Source organism: Phodopus roborovskii, unplaced genomic scaffold (genome assembly GCF_943737965.1).
Source record: "Phodopus roborovskii unplaced genomic scaffold, PHOROB, whole genome shotgun sequence".
Classification (NCBI taxonomy): Eukaryota; Metazoa; Chordata; class Mammalia; order Rodentia; family Cricetidae; genus Phodopus; species Phodopus roborovskii.
In genome coordinates this window covers 29,109,586-29,136,291 of record NW_026125052.1, presented here as the reverse complement: position 1 = coordinate 29,136,291, position 26,706 = coordinate 29,109,586, and the positions used below count along the sequence as shown (strand labels likewise).

Here is a 26,706-nt window from a genome sequence, read left to right as displayed (position 1 = left end):
CCCTGGAAGGTCAGATAACGTGATGGATTTCCCATGCGTGCCAGTCCAGAAGGACCCAGGTGTGCAACATGACATTGGGATGCCTAGAGCAAGCCTTGGGAATAGTTCTCAGCTGGCCCTGGAAATGACAAACCCTTGGAGAGGACAGTGTCCCAGAGTGAGGAGGACTTTAGGAAACAGGATAAAGGTCACTCTCCCCTGGGAGGCCGGTCTGAGAGGGAGTAGAGTGAGAACCAGCCTGGAAACTCGGGTGAAATGTTCCAAGGATGATCATAAAGCACTTGACAGAACTCCCCATGAGCTGTGCCCACGGGCTCTAAGAGTAGGGAGGGGGACAGTGGATGAGAAGGCAAAGGCCTTGATTTCAAGGTGGGCAGGAGCCCCTTTCTAAAGATGACCACTGGAGGTAGTTGGAAGACTTAAGACAGGCAAATTTCATCAGCCTTTGCACAAACACAAAAGCAGAGAGACTGCCAGAGTCTCAGGCCCATGCACCCGGCCGCTTTGGGCTCTGACTGGCAAAGGGGGGAATCAGTCTCAGAGTGGGCTGAACATGGTGTTGTCTGTGAGATGGTGACCTTGAACGTCTTCTGATGATGACTCTTCAGCCTCTGTCTCCCAAATGAAATTCTGCTGGGCTTTTATTTCCTCCTGGATTGAAGAGCACCATTTATTTGTTATGAATAGTGGTTTTGTTAATTTACATCTCACACTGAACTTCCCCAGGCTTCAAGATGTACTTCCTAGAGAGAATAACCTAGAGGAGCCTTCATGCCCTGGTTCACTTCCTAGAGGACACGGCAGACTTAGTCCTTTCCCCCTGCGCCCCTTTTCCTCCGCAGGGCGACAAGCCCATGGGTCCTCCTCCACTGCTCTTCATACCCAACTGAACTCAGGGTTAGGGCGGGGCTGTCTCTTGGTCGGTTTTTTGTACCACCAAGAACCTGTTGATGGAGCTGGAGACATCGTGGCTCAGCAATTGAGAGCACTTACTACTCTTTCGGAGCATCCAGTTTTCGTTCCCAGCACCCACATGGCGGCTCACAACCATCCATTACTCTAGTTCCAGAGGATCTGATGCTCTTTTCTGATCTCCACAGCACACACGTGCTGCACATATAAACATGCAGACAAAATACTCATATACCTAAAATAAAATGCATTGATCATCACGCTGAGAGATTTTTATGGGTTTTTTTTTTTTAATGTCTCCTTATGTAGCTATGCCCTAGACTTATTATGTAGATCAGGCTGGCCTTAAACTTTTAGGGTTTCTCCTGGCTTCACATCACATCACATGTGCTGATCCTGTCTGATTGCCAGAGTTCTGAGTGTGGTCAACAACAAGCCTTGTAGACTACTTCCTTAGACCTGTCTTTATGATCTATCGTGTGTGTGTGTGTGTGTGTGTGTGTGTGTGTGTGTGTGTGTGTGTGTGTGTGTACATGCTATAGCATGTGTGTGGAGGACACAGGACAACCGGCAGGTGTTACCCCTCTCCTACCATGCAAATCCCTCCTCTTCCTTCCACCATGTTGTTCTCTGGGGTTGAACTCAGGCAGTCAGGCTTGGCGGCAGACACCTCTATCGGCTGAGCCATCTCTCTGGCCCTTATTGTCCAGTGTTTTTTTTTTTTTTTTTTTTTTTTTTTTTACTGTGATGTCTTTCTTCTAGACACATTATTTTTTTAATTTATTAATTAAGTTAATGAAGCTGGGCCAGCGAGATGGCTTGCCTTGCAACTCCAAAAAACCAAGTTGATCCTTGGAACTGATAACAAGGGGAAAGAGAGTTGACAGTGACCTCTGATACCCACATGTGCCTGAGTTCTCTCCCTCCCTCTCTCCCTCCCTCTCCTTCTCTCTCTTTCTCTTTCTGTCTCTCTCTTTCTCTCTCTTTCTCTCTCTTTGTTCTCTCTCCCTCCCTCCTCCCCTCTCTCCTTTCTCTCTCTTTCTGTCCCCCCCACACTACCAATAAATAATAAAAACAGTTAATGAACCCAAACCTGTGTGTACCTGTCACCGGTCTGCATTTCCTCCCCCCTTCCCCCTCTTCTGCTTTGAGAAAGTTTCACATGCATCTCAGGTGGTTTTGGGTGCCGGATCCTCCTGCCTCCACCTTCTAGGCACAGGGGTTGTAGGTGTGCACCGACACGCCTGGCTGGGTTGCTTTTCCTAAGGCATTTTACTAACTAACGTCTACCCTTGTGTCTCCACCGTCTCCAAAGGGGATTTGAGGTAGTTTATAACAGACCCACGTGCACCAAAGGGCGCTTAAGGATAGTGTCTGGGAAAGAGCACAGGGTACAGAGGAAAGCGGGGGGGGGGGGGGGGTAGGGGAGTGGGGGGGCGTGGGGGGGAGACCATCACTGCAGTCAAGCGTTGCATTTAGTTTTACCTTCCTGGGTGTCAAGACAAAATGGGGAACTGTAGGTTTCTGTGGTATTTGTGTGACAAAGCCTGTTTGACCAGTTACCATTCTCTCCAGTCATGTGACACTGAGAGTCATCCTCAGTGAAAAATAAGCAACAGCCTTTTTTTTTTTTTTTTTTTCTTGCAGGAGATGTGATGCTTTTTTGCTCATGAGGGAACCCCACAGTAAATCCCAGGGCAGCGTGTGGCCGACTCAAAGTCTGATACTTCGGTGGTCTTCAGCTGCGTAATTAAAAGACTTTAAAAGCGTAGCTGCTCTCTTTGCGGAAAAAGAAATTTTACTTCAGGATTCTGGCCTATTGGACTAGGTGGGATGGGGCACATTTCTGATGCCAGCCCACAGAAGCGGGCACAGGAGGTTACAAGTCAGAGATCAGACTGGAGTCCTACACTGAATCAGAGTCCCACCGGGCTGCTTCCCAGCCCTGTCAGAAACACAAACACCTGCAGCCTTGGCTCCCACCCCAGAGTACCCAGGCTTTCACTGTTTTGGACTTCGGACTAACCAGACCCCACAGCCATATAAGGCAGTTTCTTAGAACAAACTCCTGTATTAGATTAATCCTTATTGTCAACTTGACTGAACTGAGGCATTCAGAAACTCTCAAAGGACACATCTGGGTGTCCTGAGGGCATTTCCAGAGAGGATTAACTGCTTGACTGCGATGGGAAGACCCACTCTGAGTGTGAGTGGCACATCCTGTGGGTTAGAGCCCAGATGGAATGGAAGACACCAGGTGGATTCTGCCATTCCCAAGATTCTGCATCCTGGGTGGCCACATGGTGATCAGACTGTTTCACAGTTCCACCACCAAGCGCATGGGACCAAGTGGCCATGGACTAAATTCTCCCAAACCATTAGCCAAATAATTCCCTCTCCCCTGAAGTCGGTCAGGCATTTTGATGGCAACAAGGAAAACCTGGCTAACATACTGTTTGTGTAGCACGAGAGAAGTCTGGCAGACCGCACAGCGCCCAGTAGTTCCAGAATGCTTGACTCTGGCCCGCGTTTAGGGAGTGACTGGGCTTTCGTAGTGGGAGCAGGCAGACTTTTGGAGGGCATTTGACCATATCAAAGGTACTGATGCAAATTCTTTTGGCTTTTTTTAAAAATTTTTTTGCGGAAGTGCACCAAAATATGTGTGAAAAGGGTGCTTCGCTAGAACAAATAACTCATCAAGTATGTACCAGGGAAGCAAACCCTAGAGTATGCACGGTAGAAATCTAGGAAGGAAAAAGACGAGCTGCGGAGGTGGTTCAGTGCACAAAACAAAAGTGCTTGCTGTCTTAGTTACTTTTCTATGGCAGGACCAAAGTGACTTACCGAAGGGGGGCTGCTTATTTGGGCTTGTGGTTCCAGAGGGATAAGAATCCATCATGGCAAGATAGACATACGGCTGTGGCCAATCCTTGAGTGCTAAATAGAGCAACCCAGAGCCAGGCGTCAGCTTTTCCCTCTCTGATGGTGCTTGTTTTATGGGACAGCCTTCCTTACGGCAGCCAATAGCATGCCAGGTGGTATGAGCTTTACATCAGTGTGCCCATCTGATTTCTGGGACAGACCTCTTTCTATAGGAAGACCTTAGATGAGTACAATACAAGCCTCGCTATTAAAAGTGATCTCTCATGGTGACGAGATCAGAGGCCAGAATTTCTTCTTGCCTGTCATCTTCCCTATTCCCTAAAATGGGTGCATGCTACTTTTGTGAGTTAGACAAGCATACTATTTTGAAGTTTTTATTTTGTTTTTAATTACATGCATTTGTGCGTCTGTTTGTGGGTATGTGCACACGTGTGCACCTGCATGTGGAAGCCAGAAGAGGGCGTTAAACCCCCTGGAACTGGAGTTACAGATGGTTGTTCAGTCTGTGCACGTAAGCTTGAGTCATCCAGGGAGAGGTACTGATTTCAGTCAGGAGCCTCAGGGGTCCCTCAGTGCCAGGGCTGGCTGTGATCTGAGCAGCAGTAAAGGAAGAGTGTGGAGGGACTGTAGGAAGTCAGGAGGCGCCGTCGGGGGGGGGGGGGGAGACAGAAAGAAGAGCAGTGCACAGGAGTCAGGGACAGCCACAGCTGCAGGGCAGAAGGTCGGGTCTTGCTTCCAGCGACGCTCAGCTTTTCTCTAACAGCACTGTGACACAGCAGTGAACGGCTGTAAACTCAAGGGCACAAGTTGAGCCAGAACTTGGTCTAGGTGACCATTCTGCCCTCAGCTGGGCTCTCTGGGTTGTCTAGGGTGTGCTGGCTGGTGACCAGGGCAGCTCGGTTCTTCCCTGTTTGTCTCTGGTGCCCACCCAGCAGGCCAATGGGCTCCTGGCTGAAGAAGGAAATGCAGGAGGAAATATGGGGGCCCTAAGCTAGGCCTGGGCCCCCCTCCCACACCTCACTTCTGCTGTATCAGAATAGGCAAAACATGTCTGCCGTAGGTTCAAGGGGAAACAGACTCTCTCTTTAGAGAGAAAAGCTCTGTGGTAAGAGATGTGAACCCAAGAGAGGAATCACCACAGATCCACTTCAGGCCCGAAGCCGACGCCATCAATGCTGGGAGCCTCTGAAGGAAAAGGTTTCCGTTACGAATACTGAATTTGGCATAGGGCCTTGAAAGCCCCATCCAGCTAGGGGTGTGACAATTCAGCTTCATCGACTATGGGGCAAAGCTCCAGAAGCCCTACTACGTACGGCTGAGAAGGGGGCAGGAAGGCAGGGAGCCGGCCGTGATGGCAGGGTCAGCATTTGGGGGGCAAGTCCAAGAAAGTATGGCTGAGAGTTGCTTCTGGTCACTGAGGGATTTAAGCCTGTGGGTTATTTTCAATTCTAGCAGGGTTTTTTTTTTTTTTTTAAAATAAAAAGATTTATTATTACAGTGTGTGTGCGCGCGCGTGCGTGCGTGTGTGACACGTGTGTACCGGTGAAGGTAGACGAGCGTGTAAGACCCCCTGGAGCTGGAGTAACAGGTGGTTGTGAGCTGTCTGACATGGATACTGGAAACCAAACTCAGGTCTTCTGGAAGAGCACCATGCTCTTTTAACTACCAAACCATTCCTCTAGCCCCATCTTTAATTTTGTGTATGCCTGGGTATGAGTGGTGTGTGTGTATGCAGGTGTCCATGAAGGACGGAAGAGAGCATCAGATCCCCTCGGGTTGTAGTTACAGACAGCTACCTGGTGTAGGTGCTGGGAACTGAACCTGGGTCCTCTGCAAGAGCAGTTACGTGGTTTTAACTGCTGGGCTCTCTATCCAGCATCTCTACCTGGCTTAGCCTTAGGCTACTAGTTTTCATGGCACCCTTTTTCTCTTAAAGTTATTTGTATTTATTTGTTTGTTTGGTGCATTGTGGGAGGGAGTGGGGCAGTGTGTGCACCACAGTGTGTGTGTGTGTGTGTGTGTGTGTGTGTGTGTAGGTCATAAGACAGTCTGCAGATCAGATTGTCTCCTGCTACTATATGGGCCTTAGGAATTGAACTCAAGTCATCAGGCTTGGTGGCAAGTGTCTTTACTCACCGGGCCACCTGGCCAGCTCCGCAGTACACTTCTTGTGGAACTTCTAGTGTGGAAGGGATGCAATCTGGACCCAGGGCCTTGTGCAAATGAATGTCAAACTCTCCATTACTAAGGAAATGCCCAATCAATCAGGGGCGCATTCCACAGGAACGTGGTGATTCTCAAAAGACCATATGCCCAAAGGAATCAAGAGGAAAAAAGGCTCTCCTTATAACTAGGGGCTCCTGCGGGTGGCACACAGGTACACACAAACATATAGGCACATACACATATACACACGTACACATAACAAACATATCATTACATATCGCATGCAGACAATATACATGTATATTCAGCTCCCTCCACAAATAATAATACCCACAATGCATGCCTGCATTTTCGTAAACAGACTGCTTTAGGGAAGGGAGAATCTCCTATGGTCTGTTCTATGGGAACTCATGTCTAGCCTGGAATTTACTACAAAGTTGAGGCTGGTCTTGAACTCCTGATCCTCAGTTGTGCACCACCATGAATAGCTTCAATGCCCTGTTTCACGAGTGGGGATATGGCAGCCTGGGAGGTAACTGAGTTGTGCCGAAATCAATGACCCAGCCAGGTCTGGGGCCCCTGATGAGCCTTTGAGGACATGGTCAGGGCTTCTGAACCGCCTGACGCTCAGAGCCCACAGAGGTCTTTGTATAAGGGGCAGTCTCCTTATCACTCACACCCCTCTTGGATAAGTCTGTGTTCTTGATTCAAGGGTTGGTCTTCCATCTTAGATGGGCCAGTCTGTGAGGCTCAGAATCAGGGGTCTGACCACAGGCTCCAGACAGACAGCTCTGCTCTGGTTATTCTGTTTGTTTTTTGTTTTTGTTTTTGTTTTTTTTTTTTTCTTCATCTGCCCAAGAAAAGACTCTCTAGGAATCCCACCTCTTGGTGTTTAGGGTGCTCCCAGCCTGTTGGTCTCTTCCCTGAAAGGCACCCCCTCCCCAAGTGTTGTGGAGGATGACTGTCTCAGCACACCTGTGCAGTGCGCTGGGCAGAGACCTGTTTGATTAATAGCGGCGAGTGAGACAGACTCCAGAGACCTTGTTGGATTTTCTTTATGGTCTAGAAACATGTAAACGAAGTGGCCATCTGTGGCCACATCCTGGAAAAGTGGCTTGTCGGCGGCCAGTGTTTTCAGTGTAAACAGCCCTCTCACATTCTTCCTCCACTCTGGTTAGCCTGACCGGGGCTTGAGGGCACTGTGAAGCCACCGGTGTCACAGGGGTGTGTGTGTGTGGCACCTACCAAAAGTGACTCTACTCCGAAGGCTTGCTAGAAAGGGTTGTGTGTGACATGGAGGAGACATGATGTAGGATTGAAGAGTAAGACCATCAAGGCTGGCCTTCGTTCGTTCGTTCCTTTCATGTGTGGACAAATGGTCACTGAGGGGAGCATGGAGCGAGGGTTAGGAGTTATGAATAGCAAACTGGTTTCTTTGTGGGGCGGGGTAGTCCCCAGGCATTCACTGAAGTTCTGGGGAATTCAGGTTAACCTATACCTATTATCCAGTGGACTGGGGCAGATCAGCCAGTGTGTTCTCAAAGTTGAGCCCTCCTTGATACTGGGTAAGTAGACCCTTGCTCATACACCCTAATTACCTGTAATTTTTGTAGGGATTGGGAGTACTGAAGACCAAACTTAAGACCTTGCTTATGTGAGGCATGAGATCTGCTACTGAGCAATGCCTCCTTCCCTCTTTTTAGACAGGTGTCACTACGTAACCCAGGCCAGCCTCGACTTAACTATGTAGCTCAGGTTCTTCCCCCACCCTGTTTCTGCCTCCTGAGTTCTGGGTTACATCTGTGCCCGACAGCTCCTCAGTTTACCCCAGTCGCCCAGTTCCAGTGTCTGTTCTAGAATCTCTCTGCTGATACCCTTCGGCCTATGGAACCTCTGGCCATTGGGCTCCAGCCACTGGGGCTATAGCCCCAAGTATGTCCCGAATCAGTGGGTCTGCTGGAGACCCCCGGTTCTCAGAGAAGTCACTCTGGCTCTGGGCAGGGTGGTGTTTCTCAAAAACCTTCCTCAGAAGTCAGCTCCTTGCATTACATTTCACTTACTCTACCTCCTTCCTCTTTTTGGTTTTATTCACCAGTGGGAAGTGGTTGAAGGAGGAAGTGCCCCAGGGTGAGAGTAAGGGAAATCAGAGGCCCAGGAGACGCAGGACTGGAGCATGTAGCCCATCCTTGCTGACGGGCAGGCGCTACCTAAGCAAGGGTGTGCCAAGATGCTCCTGGAGCTGCTGGTCCCCACCCTCTTCTGGATCTCAGGTGAGCATGCAGACCACTGGCATTGGGAAGGCAGCAGAGCCCCAGGTGCTCAGGAGAATACCTGGCTGTCATCTTGTGAATGAGCTCCCTCAAGGGAAGGCTTTGGGGAAGACACCCAGGAAAGAAAGGGACCCTGCTGTGCAAAACAGATGGAGGGTGACTGAAGCCAGCTGGGACAGAAGGGAATAGCAGAAGAGGGCAAGGGACAGAAAAGGTGGAGAGGAGGCAGGAGACAAGGCCAAGGCAGAGGGCTGACAGCAGCTTTCATGTGTATTTCTTGTGTTTTGTGATGGGGGTGCTTCCTATGCAGTCAAGGCTGGCCCCCTAACTAGTGATCTTCCTGCCTCAGCCCCTATGTCCAAAAGTATTTACATTATGGTTCATAACACAGCAAAATTGCAGTTATGAGGCAGCAACAAACACAATTTTACAGTTGGGGGGTCACTACAGCATTAAAAGGTCACAGCATTAGGAAGGCTGAGAACCCCTGCTCTAGTGCAGGCTGCGTAAGAGCACAGAAGGGGGTCTGCTAGTGTTGGGGTTGTAGGCGTGTGCCATCACACTTGATTTGATATAGCTAAAAGTGAATGGATACAGTTTTGACTTCAAAGAAGGAGAATTTACTGTTGGACACAGCGGCACAGTGCACACCCTTAATCGTCTCATTGGGAACACAGAGGTTGGCAGATCTCTCTGAGTTTCAGACCAGCCGGGTCTACATACCAGTTTGAGGCTAGTCAGGGATGCCCCGTGAGAATCCATCTTGAAATAAATTGCACAAAGCTACACAGAGAAACCCTATCTTGAAAAACAAAAAACAAAGCAAAACAAACAAACAAACAAACAAAAAAGCGTGAAATAATGGGTTCATGATGTCATTTTTTTCATGTGTGCATATAATCTACTCGGATTACTGTCTCCCCCCCCATCCCTCCCCCATTTCTACTGATTTCTCACCTTCTACTTTCATGTCTAGTTTGTTTAAAAAAAAAATCTAGATTTTTGCATATGAGAGACAACATGTGATATTTGTCTTTCTGGATCTGGCTTGTTCTCTTTAACATGCGAATCTCCAGGTAAATGTATTTTCTTGCCAATGTAATCATCGTGTATATGTTTCCACATCCATCTGTCAATGGACTTTCATCCATGGCTTGGTGATCGTGAACAGTGCTGCAATATAAATGGATATGCAGTTACTCTGGTACAACCCATAGGTTGGGACCCCGTTGACAAACCTCTATCTCCAAAAATGTTTACATTACGATTCATAATAGTAGCAACACCACAGGTATGATGTAGCAACAAAAATAATTGTATGGTTGAGGGGGGTAAGGGGGGTCACCACAACATGAGGAACTGTATTAAAGGGTCACAGCATCAGGAAGGTTGAGAACCTCTGCTCTAGGGCATGCAAATAGCAGGAGGGAGTTTTCTTGTTTTTTGTTCTGGTGGTTTCCACTGTGTCATTAGGATGCCCTTCTTAGTTTGAAATAATATGAGCAAAAGGCTTTCAGTTTCAAACCCCTAGTGCAGACATTTCTCAGGGCTCTAGGATCTTATAGCTAAGGGTGCACTCAGACTTCATGTTTAGACTTTGGCATTTCAAGTGTGGAGGCTGGGGAGATGGCCCAGCAGTTAAGAAGTCTTTCTTCTTCCCCCTCCCTCCCCTAGGACCCAAGTTCAAGTCCTAGTACCCACTATTGGGTTTCTCACAACTATTTGTAACTCCAGCTGCAGGGGATTTGATGTCCCTTTGGATTCTATCACATGCACATGCCCATAAACCCATACTCACACACATATACACATAAAAGGAAGAAAGAAAGATAGATAGATAGATAGATAGAGAGAGAGAGAGAGAGATATTCAGGCATAGTGAGACCCCAACTTAAAAAGAAAGAAGAAAGGAAGAAAGAAAGTTTTAAAAAGCCTTGATCAAACCTATCCAGATCCTTCTCTTCCCTGAGTTTTCCCACCTTAGTGTTTGGCAACTCCATATTTTCTTAGCGCTCAGGCCAAACCTGGGGACATCCACTTCCAATGACCTCCTCCCTGGCTTTGTCCCAAGTCCCTGCAGATGGCTTACAAGGAGGGTGCTCACCACCTGATTCCTTTCTGCATAGCATCTGCTAGCATCCCGGGCCCCCCTCTTCTCCCTTGCTTCCTTGCCAGGTTCGATCCCTTCCCCACGTGGCTTTGAACACACTAGGCTTGCTTGGCCTTCTGTCCTCTCTGCTCTAAGTGTTCTTTCCTATGTGGCCCAGGCTCCTCACCTCCTCAAGTCTTCATGTCTCACCGTGGGCTTCATTGGGGACCTTGATTAAAACTGCTGTTTCTGCAGGAGTCTAACCCACTTCACCCGGGAGGCACGGACAAAGGGAATGGGAGTTCTAGATCATTCTCACCTACAGAGTCCAAGGCTTGAGTTATGTGAGCCTCTGCCTCAAAAAGAAAACAAATACAAAAACAAAACATGAGTCCCTTGTGTTGTCCCCCCATCCCTCACCCCTGCTTCTCTCCCTCATCTTAGTAGGATGACTTCTGTCCCTAAAACCATCGCAGGGACCAGTTAGATAAGCAGCAAACAGTGGCTGCATGAATGAATGTGTCCATTAGAGCAGTTGTTTTCAGCCCTGTTCCTCTAAAAGGCTTTCTGCCTTTTAGAATTGAACAATTAAGATTTGTTTTCTTTAAAGATTTTTAGTGTGAGGTGCGTGTGTGTGCATGAGAGAGAGAGAGAGAGAGAGAGAGAGAGAGAGAGAGAGAGAGAGAGAGAGAGAGAGAGAGAGAATGCACACATGTGTGTAGGTGGGCAGAGGAGCCCAGAAGGTGTTGGATTCCCTGGAGCTGGAGTTACAGGCTGTTGTGAATTGCCTGATGTGGGTGCCCAGAATTGAACTCGGGTCCTTTGCAAGAGCGATGCCTGCTCTTTATATCCAAGCCACCTCTCCAGCTCCCAAGATTCTTACAATTAACTGGAGAAGATGTACATTGCTGATGGGTGTGTACAATGGCGAGGCCACTCCGGAAAACAATTTGATGGCTCTTCAGAATATTAAATATGGTATTGCCACATGACCAAAGTGAACTGCAAACACACACCCATGTAAAAGCTAAGAACACAAATAGACACGATAATAGTATTAATAATCTCTAAAAGGTGGGTTTTTAGGTAAATGTCTGACCCATTTGGATTCATGGTTTGGTAAAACAAGGCTGGCCTTGAACTAGTTGCATAGTTCACACTGGTTCACACTAGAAAGCAGGTGCCAAGATTACAGGTGTTGTTCTTTTGCTGCACAGCTAATGCCTAAGAAACACAAACACGAGACTCAGCGCCCACATGGAGTTTATTGAGAGAGGGGAGAGAAAGAGGGGGTAGCTGGTGGCCAACCGAAAGCAGGAGAGAGAGAGAGAGAGGGAACAGAGAGGGACCAGAGAGAGAGAGCAGAGAGAGGCAGACAGAGACAGAGAGCAGAGAGAGAGCAAAGAGAGGCAGAGAGAGGAAACAGAGAGAGAAACCAGAGAGGCAGAGAGAGAGAAGCACTTGGCGCGCTTGCTTTAAAAGAGGCTTGCACATGCGTAACTGAGTCCTCTGGCGGCCAGGTAAAGCTGAGGTAGGGATGACACCATGAGCGCCCGCCCATCGTTGGGGCGGGGGTCAGCTGGCTGCTAGTTCCTAACAACAGGCATGTACTACCATGCCTGGAGCACAGGTTCCTGTTGTGTGTGTGTGTGTGTGTGTGTGTGTGTGTGTGTGTGTGTGTGTGTGTGTTTGAATGCATGTATACATGGAAGTCAGAGGGCAGCTTATGGTAGTCCATTCTTTCCTTCCTCCATCATGTGGGTTCTGGGTATTGAACTCACATGGCCAGTTTTTGCAGCAGGCACCTTTACCCAATGTGCCATTTTGCCTGTTTTGGGACACAGTTTCCTAGTAAGGTAACGATAACACGTAGTAATCTCAAAGAAATAGGAAGAAAATGACACAGAAGGGACACTAACTTAGGTAGTAAAGCGATGACATCCACCGCTATAATGTCGACCGGGTTGAGAAGCGCTCAGGGTTAGGGAAGCGCACCTCTGAGCGCGTCTGTGAGGGCACTTCCAGGACCTAGAGGGTCAACCATGGGGAGACCTATACTGACATGGGCAGTGCTAGTCCGCAGACTGGGGAACCAGATGGACTCCAAGGGGGAAATGCCAGTCTCTCTGTCTCCTCCACCCCTCGCCCCCTTCTCCCCACCCTGCTTCCTGATGGCCAGAGACAAAAACAAAAATAAAAACAAAAGCAGCAGACTAACTAATGTCCCAACTAAACCTCAGAACTTCTATGATGACGAGTAAAAGGAAGGAGAGAAGCATCAAGCAAGTAGAAAATTGTGTAACATAAGGACAAAACAGTGCATGTAAGAAGAACACATGCTTAAAACAGATGTGTGAAAAGCCTAATTGACTGAATTAAGATATTTCATAATTGCTAAGCCACTTTCCCCATCCTTTTTCGTGTGTGTGTGTGTGTGTGTGTGTGTGTGTGTGTGTGTGTGTGTGGTGTATGCGTTGGGTGCATTTGTGTGACAACTTTCAGGAGTCACGTCTACCATGTGGGTCCCAGGGATAAAACCCAGGCCATCAGGCTTGGTGGCAAGGGCCCTTACCCACTGAGCCATCTCACCTCTCCCCAAAACTGTTTTTGTAAAGTGCCATTGTGGTGTGCCCCAAGTCTTTCAAAGGTGAGAGTACACCCCTCTCACCCTCAAGAACACCTGTGACGCTGTAGGGCAGGACACTGGCATAATCATGGGATGGAGACTTGGTCAAAGGAACAGAAAGCAAAAGCCATCCGGAACTCACACGTCTGCTTTTTGACAAACGCACCCATTCGGTTCACACAGACGATGGGACCTGTGTGCCAGGGGCCAGAATATAGAATCAAAGTCATTCATCCAGGGTGGGGGACTACAGGAGCCCCCTCGGATCCAGCAACAGCCTCTCAGGGATAATCAATGTGGCTTTGCTGGGTCTCCTCGGGATGCGGATGCGTACTAAGGCCCTGTGAAAGCCGGGGTCTTCTACTCCCCCCTCTCCACAGCACAGCATGAGGACTGGACAAGGAAAACCTTCAGCAATGTGTGGATTCTGGACTAGAGCGGTCACTGTGTGAGCAAGGGGACTTGAGTCTGGGTCCCAGCGCTCACATAAAAAGCTAGACATAAAGCTGCTCGTGCCCTTTCACCCCAGTGTTGTGAGGGGCAGGGACGGGAATGGGTTGCTGGGGCTTGCTGGCCAGTAGCATTGCTTTAGGCGCAGGTGAGAGACTGTCTCTAAAGAATAAAGCAGAGGCGTGAAAGAGATGGCTCAGCCGTTAAGAACACTTGTTCTTGCAGAGAGAGGACTCTGGTTCAGTTCTCAGCAGCCACACAATGGTGCACAACCACCTGTAACTCCAGTTCCAGGGGACCTAACACCTTCTCCTGGCCTCTGAAGGCACCAGGCATTCATATGGTACACAGACATACAAGCAGGCGAAACACCCATACATATAAAGTGAAAATAAATCTTAAAAAAGAATAAGGCAGAGAATGATAGAACAAGACACTCATGTCTTCCTCTGTTGTCTGCACATTAACTCAGGCTCATGCATCAAACATGCCCCATACATGCACATACATATGCATACATGTTGGGTATAAAGAAGTGGGGGGGAGAATAATTGGTTTTTGACTCAGTCTCACTGTGTAGCCCAGGCTAGCTTTAAGTCCTCCTGCTTCAGTCTCTTAACCGCTGGGTTAGGTGGCGCTACACCTGACTGGCAGCACCACACCTGGATGTTGTTTATGTGGTGGGTGGAGGGCAGATGTTCAGGATGAACCTGGGATTTTGGCCACATTAGGATCTCTCTATGTAGTCCTGGCTGTTCTGGAACTTGCTATGTATACCACCCTGGCCTTGAACTCAGAGACATTCTCTGCCTTCCTAGTTCTGGGATTAAAGGTCTGTGCCATCATGATTGGCCATTCTTTTTTTTTTTTTTTTTTTTTCTTTTTGAGAGCTGTAATTGTTTTTCTTGAGAGTTTTCCTGACTCCTCTGACTCAGCAGGGTGTTGAGGGACAGAAGACAGCCTGTGTTGGAGAAGAGGTGTCCCTCCCTTGACCACCATTCAATTAGTCATGCTTTTGGAACTGGAACTGTGTCCCATCCTGGGAGTGGGAGATCAGTGGTCCACCATGTTTGTTTTTTCCAGGCTGCTCCACTGCTCAGGATAAAATCACAGGTCCAAACATGGTGATCGGTCAGGAGCGGGGCTCCTTGACTGTGCGGTGCCAATACAATTCATACTGGAAGGGTTACAAGAAATACTGGTGCCAAGGAGCTGATTGGAATACATGTGAGATTCTCGTCAGAACTGACCTATCTCAGAAGTTGGTGAAGAAGAACCGTGTGTCCATCAGGGATGACCAGACAGACTTCGTCGTCACAGTAACCATGGAGAACCTGAGGACAAGTGATGCCGGCATTTACTGGTGTGGGATCGAGAGAACCGGATATGATCACGGGTTTAAAGTCAACGTGAAGATTGATCCAGGTACATCTCTTTAAGTGGCCTTTTTGGTTCCTCGGGTCCCACCTAAAGGAATTAGCTGTTATTGAAGTAAGCTGTTGCACTGTACAGGGGGTTGAGTCCTGCAGCCCCATGTACCCTTGATTGACTGCCTGGGTTTGGACAGGGTTTCTCTTAATGCCTCCTGACTCCCGAGCTTCCAGGCACTTTCCCATTCTCTTCTCTGCACAGCTCCATCTTGAGTCGATGGCCAAGAGAGGATAGGGTGGTTGTCCCCAGTTCCAACTCTTAGGCCAAAGACACCACTTTCTGTGACTCCTCGAGTCTCCAATAACTGCCACTGCTTCCCTGGAGCTCCATGGGAAGGATGCCTTACTCTCCAAGGAGCTCTGGGTGGTGCCTTCACCTGATGCTGCGTTCACTGCCACAATTCATCCTGAGGGAAACCGTACCAGCCGTACAGTTGGGCTGTTGTGACCTAATTTCCAACATCTAGAAAGGCCTGTACACGTATTTGCATTTCTGATCTCCCAAGGAGCCCGTCTGGGTCTTTGGTCTAATGATGTTCTCTGTGTGAGTCCTTCCAGAATGCCGAAACTCGTGGTGGTTGTTGTGGGGTCGGCAGAGGTCTTGGTTTCGAGTAGTTTTTCTCTTGAGCTCCGCTCTGCCACCTTCAGGCAGGCAGCACCAAGTCATAGGGCACTTTGAGGATACAGATGGCAGATGAGGACAGTGCATCCTACCATCACAGGGACCCCCTGAGGTTCAGTATAGTGCGAAAGTTGCATTGTCCTGCTGAACCCCAACAATACCTTTGGAAAAGGGTGTACCCATTATTGACACTTGTCCCAAGTAAAGTGTCTTCCTGACTATTAGGATTTTCTTTTCTTTTTTTGCCATCAAAGGGTTTAAATTTATTTTGTGTATATAGATAGGTGTTTTGTCTGCATGCATGTATGTGCACCACATGTGTGTCAGGTGCCCATGGAGGCCAGGAGATGGCATCAGGTACCCTAGATCTGGAGTTACAGACGACTCTGAGCCATCATGTGGGTGCTGGGAACTGAACCTGGGTCCTCTGCAAGAACATCGTTTGCTTTGAACCGCTGAGCCATCTCCCCCCCACCCCCTCCCCCAGCATGGCCGTGACCTTAGAAGTTTCAAATCTAGGTAATGTTAGCCATTCTTTGAGTTTCTTATCTGCTCCTGTCCTTGCCTGATAAAGTTGGAGGGAGGCACTGTGTGGCAGTCGGCTACAGCTGTCCTGGATCTGGACCTCCCCTGCCTCCCTCCAGGGCCCCACATTTTCCTTAGCCTTGTGCCCAGCCCCACCTGCCTTAGAAGCCCTGGGCTTGCTTGGAGGTCGAGAGAATGCTAGTGTTTCAGCTATAGTTGCCTGCCCCATCCCTGCTCTAGAATCTTCTGCCTGGGATGGCCCCCACTCCCTCACAGGCTCAGAGCAAGAGTACGCTGTGAGTGGGTGGCTGGAATAGTTATAATCTGTCTTATGCCAAGCAACCCAAGCACCCACTACAGTGTTGACCACGCTCCCCATCACCTCCACCACCACCATGTTCACAGAGAGTACTGCTGTAAATGGGACCAGCATTTCCCCATCGACGAGCAGCTCCTACTCCGTTGACAGGTAAGCCAGTTTGGACGTTGCTGTCCTCTGTGGTTTAGTTGGCCCCAAATCTTCGAATAGTCGATTCTCTGAAGTTTCAAGCTCTATTTGTGTAGTTAAGGATGCTGGCTCTCCCAACTTTCCGTCAGTTCCCAGTGAGCCCTCATCCTGGAACAAAGGGTTCCAGGTTTGTTGGTTCATTTGTTCATTCACTCATCCTCCTCTAATGGAAGCTAATGTGTTGGGTTCCAGAGACACGGATGTAGTGCTAGGTGGGAGAGAGATATTCATAGGAAGTCAGCAAGGACAGCGTGGCAGGTGTGTGTGTGTGTGTGTGTGTGTTAGAATCCCAACATTTACATGCTGGTAACAATCATCTATAAGTCTAGTCCTAGGGGATCCAATGCCTTCTTTTTGCATCTGAGGACACTATACACATGTACACACACACACTCTCACACACACACACTCTCTCACACACACACACACACTCACACACACACACACATACACGCTTACTGTTCAAATAGGAACTGCAGTATTGGTAGGTACTCAATGTCTCTAGCCCATGAGGCAGCTTATGAAAGGGTTTTTCCCTTTCCTTTCCTCTCCCTTCCTTTCATTTTCTTTTCTTCTCCACCCCTACCTCCTAACAGAGTCTCCTGCAACCCACTCTGACCTTGAACCCACTATGGAGCTGAGATTGACCTCGGTCTTCTGGGCCTTCTGCCTCTACCCTGAGTGCGAGTATTACAGATGTCTGTCCCCACACCCTGTTTAAACCTGTGGTTCAGTTTAGAGCCTCATGTGGAAGACCCCTACCAGCTGAACCATATCCTCAGCTCTGCCTGATGTTATCTTTCTCCTAGCCTATGGTCACCCATGAGAGGAATGGATACATACAAATGTATCACTTTTATGGAGGTGGAAACAGCCTAGATAGCTTCCTCAGAGAATTTTGACCCTGGATCATTGATAGAAGTTTTAACAAGGCCAGAACCTGGTTTATTCTCTCGTAATTAATTTTCCCAGATACTGGTAATCAAAGAACTTCCTTGAATGTGAGAGGCCTCTTCTTTTTTCTTTTCTTTTTTCTTTTTTTTTTTCTTTTTTCTTTTCTTTCTTTCTTTCTTTCTTTTTTTTTTTTTTTGCTCTCTTTGCCCTCATAACATTGCATTTATTTATTTTTAATTAATCAACTAGCGTACTTTTTGTACGGGAGGGGAGGGTTTTGTCTGTGTACCATTGCATGTGCCTGGTGTCCACAGACGCCAGAAGAGGGCGTTGGATCCCCCGGAACTGGAGTTACAGGTGGTTATGAGCCACCATGTGGGTGCTGGGAATCAAACCCAGGTCTTCTGTGAAAGCAGTCACTGCTCTTAGCCCCTGGGCCATCTGTCCAGCCCCTTGACTCTGCTTTCAGACCTTCCAAGGGTCCCCACCTATGAGTCCTTTCCACAAAACTCTCCTGGGAGACCCCAGTCTTCCTCCCATCAGGGGCCCCTTCACTCCCCTCCCAGCTCTCTGTTGTGAGGCTTTTGTTTGTTTTTGTTTTGCAGAGCTGAGGACTGAACCTCAGCACCTCCTATGCAAGTGCCATAGAGCTAATCCCATTGCCTTCTTTCTGAACGGCTTTAAAAGAGTAGTAGCTGATGGTTTCCCCTCACCCCGCTCCCCCCTCCCGTGTGTGTGTGTGTGTGTGTGTGTGTGTGTGTGTGTGTGTGTGTGCGCGCGCGTCCCAGACAACCTCCACTTCTGTTCTTCAGGTGCCATCTTTTCTTTTGTTTTCCACACTCAGAGTTTCTCATTGGCTGGAACTCACCCTAAGCAGTCTAGCCTGGTTGGCCAGGAAGCCCCACCCTCTCCCTGGGAGCCTTCTGTCTCCACCTCCCAGTACTAAGATTACAGGAGCATATCACCTTGTCTGGCCTTTTAATTGTAGGTTCTAGGGGTTGAACTCAGGTCGTCATACTTGACGACCCAGCCCCCTTGTCCTCTCATAAGGAGACTGACTGCATTAGATTAAAGCTCCTCCCCATGGCTCACTTAGAGACAGACCCATCTTCAAATAAGGCTCGGGTACCAAAGGGAGATTCAGTCCCAAGCCTTCCTTCTAGCAGATATATATATGTGTGTGTGTGTGTGTGTGTGTACATATAATGCATATATGTGCATAATTTATTTATTTTTATTTTTTGTGTATGAGTGCTTGCTTATGTGTATGTCTATGTACCCACTGGTATCTGGCACCCTTGTATCCCCTGGAACTGGACAGTTGTGAGTTACCATGTGCTGGAAAGTACTGGGAACAGAAACTGGGTTCTTTGCAAGAACTGCAAGTGCTCTTAACCAGTGACCACCCCTCCAGGCCTGGTTGGCAGCAATGTGTTATTCCAGTTCCTGTCCCTGGCCTATGGCTTCTCCCTATATGTGTTCAAATTTCTCCCCCTCTAAGGAGTGGTGTCACACACCTGTAATCCCAGCACTAGGGAAGCAGAGGCAGGGACATCAGGAGTTCAAGGTCATCCTCAGCTCCATATTGAGTTTGAGGTTAGCCTGGACTACCCGAGATTCTGAATCAAGTAAACAAAACCGATGGACCAACAACCAATGGGCTCCCTGAGATTCTGTCTTTAAAAAACCCAAACCAGTGAATCAGTAACCAACGGCAACAAAAAACAACCAAACAACAAACACAAGAGGACTCAAACAAACACCCAAACCATAACAAGGAGGCGTGTGGCAACCCTGCCCATCTAAGCAATGGAAAACACCGGTTCCGTCTGTAGTGAGGGCATGCGTAGGACCTGGGAAGCCTGACTCAGGCCTCTGGTTGTACAGTTCTTGCTGGGCTTCTAGACACAGTCCGTGAAGGAACCCGGAGTGAGGGTCCCCTGACTGGAAACCAGAGCTCTGTGGGCCATAAGGTGCTGGTCCTGCATCAGGCACCAGGTAGCTAGGATTGGGCTCGGAGGTTGGGAGGCACAGGCCTGGGTGCACATGTCTTCTGCAGTTCCAGCCCTGATGTCGACAATGGCGGTGGCAGTTCCAGCCCTGATGTGGACAGTGACGATGGTGACGGCGGAGGCAGTGGTCTTTTGGATCTCACTGTGCTCCTCCCGGTTATCTGTGCGGTGCTGTTGCTACTGCTGCTGGTGGCCTCGCTCTTTGCTTGGAGGATGGTGAGGAGACAGAAGAAAGGTGAGCGTGTCTGGCCCTGAGGCTGGCTGGGGCTGGCTGGCTGGTGTGGGCTGGTGGCTAGCACTGCTGTCTGACAGCTGGCCTCAGAGACTATCCAAGCTGGCAGTCTGAGAGGCTGCAGGTGATCTGGAACTCCACTAGGAAGATTTGGAGACAGCGGCCTCGCCCGAACATCCTTGCTCCCCTCTGATCTGCCTCGTCCTTGTTTCCTAGTTTGGGTCAAGGTGGCAGAAGTAAAGGAGCAATGGCTTTAGGAGGGCAAGCCACTCTAGGGAGATGTGGCTGTGAAGGAGGTGCCGAGCTCACCCGGGAGAGGGAACATACGCACACACACACACACACACACACACACACACACACACACACGAGTGTCAGTGCATGTGTGCCATACACATGCATTCATGAGTGTGTGTTTCCAGGCATCAGGAGCATCAGTGTGACTTCAGTTTCTCCCCTGACCATCAGCCCCTTCTCAGCCTGACCTACTTGTTCTAGGTGACCCTGCTTTTCAGAGAAGAGAGCCCCTTCTCCCCGAGTCACAAGGTCTCTCAGATCACAAGGTCTGGCACCAACCAAGCCCTTTCTTGTCTGGCTTCACTTCCACATTTTCAAGTAGTTGTAGAATGTTTCTCAGAATGCCCAGGGACCCGAGGTGTTCCCATCCACACCCACTCCATCCCCCCACTCCATCCCCCCACTCCATCCCCCCCCACTCCATCCCCCCATCCCACCCCACTCCATCCCCCATCCCACCCCACCCCACTCCATCCCCACCCTGCCCTAGGAGGGAGCGGCATTGTCTAGTGCCAGGACTAGACAGTGAAACCCTGCCTCAAAAAACAAAACAAAACAAAAAGGGGGCAGGGTCTCACTGTGTAGCTCAGGCTGTCCTGGAATTCACTGTGTAGACCAGGCTAGCCTTAAACTCACAGAGATCCACCAGCCTCTGCCTCCTGAGTGCTGGGACTAAAGGTGTGTTCTACCACGCCTGGCCAGACTAGGTTCTTTTTAAAACTTAGTAACAATTTTAAAGTGTGTGTGTGTGTGTGTGTATTCGTGTACCCACATGTGTATATATACCATAGCACACGTGTGGAGGTCAGAGGACAACATGTGGCAGTTGGTTTTCTCCTTCTACTGTGTGGGTTCAGAGCATTAACTCTGGTTGTCAGGTTCCACGGCAAGCACCTTTTACTTTCCTAGCCATCCTGCTGGCCCCGAGACCCTGGTTCTTACTCATCCCTTCTGCTCCCAAATTTGTTGACCGAAACCCAAGTTTAAGTATTTTCTTTATTCCCAGGTATCAGGTGGTTTGATGCTAACTAAGAACTGGGGGGCGGGTAATCCTTTATTTCTCTCTTTTTTTTTTTTTCTCCAGACAAGGGGTGGGATGTAGGCAGGGAGGAAGAAGGTCAAGGGTAGAAAAAATTACAAAACCCATCATTCTCCCTTTCCCCCACTTATTCACACCGCACTGACCCAGCCCGGGGAATCCTAGCTGGGGCAGAATGCTCAGCTGTCAGGCAGAGGCAAGCATCTGCAGGAGGCAGGCCCAGACACCCTGTGACTCAGAGCCTGGCTGAAGATGAAGTAGAATTCAGAATTAGACGAAGGTGGTGTGACGGACGAGTGCCATGGGAGGAAGGGGACCAGATGGTCCAGTCGCTAGCAAAGATAGACATAACCTTGATGTGGCCTTGTAGGGTGTGTCAGGTGGAGGAATGATGGCCATAACAAGAAAAGTTATGAATGAAACCCAGGATCCCACAGGGAGACTCTGAGCTCTAGGAGAGTCAGAGCTGGCAAGGCCACCCTGCCCATCATTTGCATAGTTCTGTGAAGTCAGGTAGGTTAAGGCCCCTTTTTTTCTGGTGGAGAAATGGAAACTCACTCCTCCAAGATGACTAGTGTCACAGACTGTGACTCCCAAGGGTCAGAATTTGAAACCAGCTTTCTTGTCTCTGAGCTAGAGCCTTGTTTGTACCCCGCCCCGCCCCGCCCCACCCCGCCCCGCTTCTCTTCATTGCTTGTAAGGTCTTTGCAAGCCTCAAGGGTAGGTTTTCTAATTTCAGATTTTTTTTTTTTTCCTTTTAGCTGCTGGGCCACACTCAGAGCAGGTAAGTGTCCCAGAGGCCAGGCAAGAGGGACCGGCAGATTTTTTACCTTCTTTACTTATTTTCTACCTCCTGGGAGCCTCTATGTCCAAATGCATCAGATAAGCCACATCTCAGCATATCTACAGACTCCTGACCCCTGAAGGATTGAGGGGGGGGGGATGAGGGACCTAGAAATAGCCAGAGGGATGAGGATGAGGGAGTCCAGAAAGAGCCAGAGGGGAGGAGGCCTGGGTAGATGGTGGAGTTGGGGGTGGGGAGCATAAGGAGCTGAGTGTCCGCAGGAAATCTGTGAGGCCCATGTCCCTCTGCAAAAGTGGAATCTATTTCCGCAGGCTAATTCTGAACTTGCACATCCTGTGTCCCCTCCCCCCACTCCAGGTATCACAGTCTCTGGAAGGCGATGTCTGTTATGCAAACCTGTCCCTTCAGCAGCCCAGACCCTCCCAGGGTTTCCTTCGGAAAAAGGACTCCTGCATGTCCTCCTCTGGCAAGGCCCCCCAAGAGGAAGTGGAGTATGTCACCATGGTACGTCTTCCGTGGGGCTGCAGAGATGTGAGCCTGCCACTGCCCCACCCCCACGTGGACACAGCTGGAGAGGGGGAGGTCTGAGCAGGCCCAACAGGTTTTAGAAGTGTTTCCATACCCATCCCAACCCTGCAGACTTGGGCCTGTCCAGTGTGGTCCTAACACTGGGCAGGGAAGAGCAGCCACACTGCCCAAGAGGCTCAGGGTCCTGTAGGAAGTGGATCTCCTGGCAGAGGATGGATTCTCTTGTGTTGTGGCTGAAGGTTATCTGGCTTACCCGACAGAATGGAGGGAAGCTGGAGCCCTGACCCACCTCCTCTGAGGACTTTCTTGTGCCATCAGGTGGCCGCTGTTTGTCTCAGCCTTGCTGACGTTGTGACTCTCTGTATCACAGGCTCCCTTCCCCAGGGAGGAGATTTCATATGCAGCTCTGTCTTTGGTGGCCTTGGGTCAGGAGCCCATTTACAACAACACCCACACTCCCAGCACGAACCTCGAGGAGTCCACGCAATATAGCAGCATCAAGAGGCCCTAGCCTGTGGTCGTGCCTTGACCGTGGTCCCTGAAGAAGACTGGGAACATGTTCCTGCCATCTGCCTCTGTGTCTGCTTCCTAACCAGGCCTGGCGGGTGACTTGAACTCTGCCCATCCAACTCTCATGGCCTTTAGCTCTACTCTGAGCTTGGGGTCCAGCCTCAGGGGGTTCCAGCGAATTAAGTGTCTCTCCACATCCCTTCTTACAGCCAAGGTACCTTGAAAGTTGCTATGGCTGGACGCTGCTTCAGGGATGCTGTGTAAATTGTAACAACAACAACAACAACAACAACAGTAAAAATAGCAATTAACCTCTATGTATTGTTTATCATATGGCCCCCAAAGACATTTTCATCCTAAAGCCCATAATCTGTGAATGCTCTTATACATTGAAAGACAGGTTAGGGTTTCAAGATGATTTTGTACTATCTAAGCAGGCCCACAATAGGATCACAAGGGTCCCTCTAAAGAGGAATAGAGCGAGTCAGAAAAAGAGGATGTGCGGTAGGGACAGAAGTGATAAGCAGGAACCAGGATGTTGCCAAAGAAAGCAAGTGTGAGACTGTCCCCTGCATGGGACCTCCAAGAAGAATTAGGTCTGAGCTGAGTGGAACTGTGTACGATGGCTTTCAGAATTGCAGAAGAATAAAGTTGCATCGTTTTTATTTATTCATTTACCTGTGTTTGCTTTGTTGTTGTTGTTGTTCTTTAGATAGGGTTTCTTTACATTGCTCTGGCTGTCCTGGAACTATATAGACTATTTTAGTCACTATATACACTAGGCTGGCCTCCAGCTCATAGAAATCCAGTTGCTTCTGCCTCCCAAGTGCTGGGATTAAAGGCATGCGCCACCATGTCCTGCTAAATTGCAGTTATGGTTCTTGTTCTTATTTATTTATTTATTTATTTATTTTTTAGACAGGGTTTCTCTGTGTGGCCTTGGCTATCCTGGAACTCTCTCTCTCTCTCTCTCTCTCTCTCTCTCTCTCTCTCTCTCTCTCTCTCTCTCTCTCTCCTTCTCTCTCTCTCTGTAGACCAGGCTGGCCTCAAACTCACAGAGAATGAGTTTGCCTGCTTCTGCCTCCCAGTGCTGGGATTAAAGGTGTGGCCACCACTGGCTGGCTAAACGGTATCATTCTAAATTAAGCCCCCAGATGGCTGCTTCAAGGGCTTTAGGAAGTCACAGGGCAGGGTCCTTCTCTAACTGCTTCCCATGTGGCACTGAGCTGTTCATAAAGACACCTTCTCTCATCCATCCCATTCCGCAGGGAGGAGCCCATCATGTAGCAAGGCTAAGACACTTTGTGTCAAGTTTTATGGCTAGTAAGGACATGGGGGTGGATTTCAACCCAGAATGGGCTTCAGGGTCTGGAGTCTTCCACAGTGCCCTATCCTGGGGAGGAAAGGGTTGGTGTGCATGTTTGGGCAAGTGCATATACATGCATGTGTCATCCAGCTATAGACACTGGGCTCGGTGCCTTTACCCTGGGGTCCTAGCAATCCTCTCCTCAGAACACATCCTTGGTTTCTTGGTGTTGCAGTCTAGGCCAAGCGACCATCTCACCTCTGCCTGTTTGCTTTGCCTTCTCTGCCCACGTTAATTCTTCTCCCAGCAGTCAGAGTAGTCCGTTCAAAGCTCAGAGCTGATGGCTCCTATCTTACGACCTCCACGGCTCCTCCCTCAGCCTTTGAGGTGCCAGGGAACCCATGGGCTCCTGCCTGCCTCGTGAATCCCACTTCATTCCACTCTATCCATCCCATACCAGCCTCTCCTCTTTCCTTACCAGATGCTACAGTTTGGATCTGAAATGTCTCCCAAGGACCAGGTGTTAAAGGCTGCTGGGAGCCTTTATCATTTATTACAGAAGTAGCGATTAATATTCTAGGTATCAACCCAGTGGAGAAAACTTGCCTTGCAAAGTCTGCAAGAAATGCAGATTACAGAATATCTATTGCTATTAATTTGGTCGTATAATCTTGACATATAGAATATATACTGGGTGCTTTATCGTCTCAAAAAACACCCCAGAGAAAAGAGCTCCTTCTCACCAGGGCATCAGTGTAAGAGCTGCAGCCTCCAGATCTCACACAGCCCCTTACTCTATTTAACCCTTCCCCAGCCTCTTAAGTTTGCCCACACATTTTATAATCCACATCCTCCCTGAGATTTAAGTTTGCACAGACTTTTACAAGTCACGACTCCTCACTTTTGTCAAGGCCTTATCTGCCTTCCAGGCTCTTCGAGATATGCATGCCTGGTATCCTTGCTATTGCCAGAGAATTGCTAATTGTGTCTGTGGGTTTATAAATTGGATACCTTGTGGGATCTAGCAGAATTTTTAAGAAGAACTTCTAAAGAGAGCTTTAAGGGAGGACGTTTAGAGAAAGAACTTCTGAGGAGAAATTTCAAAGAGAGCCTTTTGAGAGAGAACTTTAGGGGAAGAACTCTTTTAAGAATAAAGAACCATGAGAAGACTGAAACGTGAATGAAATGATTCATTGCCCCTCCGATCCTCTCTAGTCAGCCCTACCTGCCTGCTGTAAGTCTCCTGCCTGAACCCTCATTAAAAGGCTTGATTTCTAGGCTGTGTTACTATTGGGAGTCAGTGTAACCTTTAGAGGGCGGGGCCTAGTGGGAGGAAGTGATGCTGCTGTGAGGCCTCTCCTCTTTCTGCTTCCTGGCCACGGTGAAGGGAGACGCTTTTCTCTGCCACATGCACCTCGCCGCCCATCAGAATATTCTGTCTAGCCACAGGCACAAGATGATGGAGCCAGGAAGCGTGGATTAAAACCAGGAGCAACTCTTTCTTCCTTATAAATTGTGTCTCAGATATTTTGTCAGTGCAATGTGAGGCTGACTAATGAAGTAAGCAATGCCGTTCCCTTCTCAGGACTTGGTGCTTGCTGTCCCCTCTTTCTGGAACATTCCTCCTGCAGATGTTTAAATAGCTTCCTTTCATCATCACACCTATGGGCAGCCTCCCCTGCTCTGCTCCTCTCTGTCTCATCATCCTGTTTTATTTGATTTCTCAGAGCTGGGGCCAGGTACACTTCAAAGAGAAACTTACAGCTTGAGGGGACAGAGCCCATTAGGGCTGGGAAGGCATGACATCCGGAGAGTAGGGCAGTTAGTTGCTCATGTTGTACCTATGGCCAGAAAGCAGAGAGAAGACTGGAAATGGGGCCAGGCTAAGAAACATCAGCACTCACTCCCAGTGATCCATTTCTTCTAGCCAGGCCCTACCTCAGTAGCCCCTCCCACTGGTGACCTACTTCCTCCGCCAGGCCTTAACTCCCTACTTAATACCTCAAGGCCCACCCCCAGCTGAGAACCAAGTATTGGGAGACACGAGCCCAGGAGACACTTCCCATTCAGATCACATGCGTGCGCTACTTTGAGTCATTGATTATTTATTGATATGTGCGTTTGTTTTCTCCCTGTCTCCACCAGGCCATATGCTACCTGTCATGGTCCTATCTCGTTTGTTCATGATTCCCTTTTGCTAATTAGTGGATGTCGAATGATGGGTTCTTAGATGTTTATTGACTGACATGCCAAATAACAGACAAACATAGGCGGTTAGCACTTGAGAACCCAGGGTGAACTAGAAGCAAGGACATCGATGCCCATCATTTTAGGACAGAAGGTAGCCAAACGATCCAGGATTTCAAGACTCCCCAGCATGGCTATGGAGAGACCTCCTTCTCCTCTTTTAAAAATGTGGGGATGGGCAGGGAGCCATGGAGCCCTGCATTAGAGAAAAGGGCATATTGTACTTGGGTCAGTTTTGGTGGGGGCTGAGGGTAAAGTGTCATGGAGGATGACAGGCAGGCTGCCCAACAGTGCAGAGGCCATAGAGGTATTCTGCGGCTGTTACTGGCATATCTTGAGATTATCTGACTACTGA

At 49.0% G+C, this 26,706-nt stretch overlaps 1 protein-coding gene across 2 annotated transcripts; it reads left to right on the top strand.

Moving 5' to 3' along the window:
• Positions 1 to 8,036: 8,036 nt before the first annotated feature.
• On the top strand, positions 8,037 to 23,467 carry Cd300lf (CD300 molecule like family member f). 2 transcript variants are annotated; one of them, XM_051180069.1, is made up of 7 exons: positions 8,037 to 8,231; positions 14,480 to 14,821; positions 16,379 to 16,442; positions 19,435 to 19,622; positions 21,717 to 21,739; positions 22,118 to 22,264; positions 22,659 to 23,467. In XM_051180069.1, the coding sequence occupies exons 1-7, from the start codon at positions 8,189 to 8,191 to the stop codon at positions 22,797 to 22,799; spliced, it is 948 nt and encodes a 315-aa protein (XP_051036026.1). In that variant the 5' UTR covers positions 8,037 to 8,188; the 3' UTR covers positions 22,800 to 23,467. The 2 variants fall into 2 exon arrangements, with proteins under 2 accessions (XP_051036026.1, XP_051036018.1); XM_051180061.1 differs by having other exon boundaries at positions 16,313 to 16,442.
• Positions 23,468 to 26,706: the final 3,239 nt, after the last annotated feature.

Excerpts from the sequence above, each read along its gene's own strand:
- Cd300lf (XM_051180061.1), top strand. The coding sequence starts at position 8,189 with ATGCTCCTGGAGCTGCTGGTCCCCACCCTCTTCTGGATCTCAG. Across the intron at positions 19,623-21,716 it reads GGTGAGGAGACAGAAGAAAG|CTGCTGGGCCACACTCAGAG; the intron begins GTGAGCGTGTCT and ends TTTTCCTTTTAG. Across the intron at positions 22,265-22,658 it reads AAGTGGAGTATGTCACCATG|GCTCCCTTCCCCAGGGAGGA; the intron begins GTACGTCTTCCG and ends TCTGTATCACAG.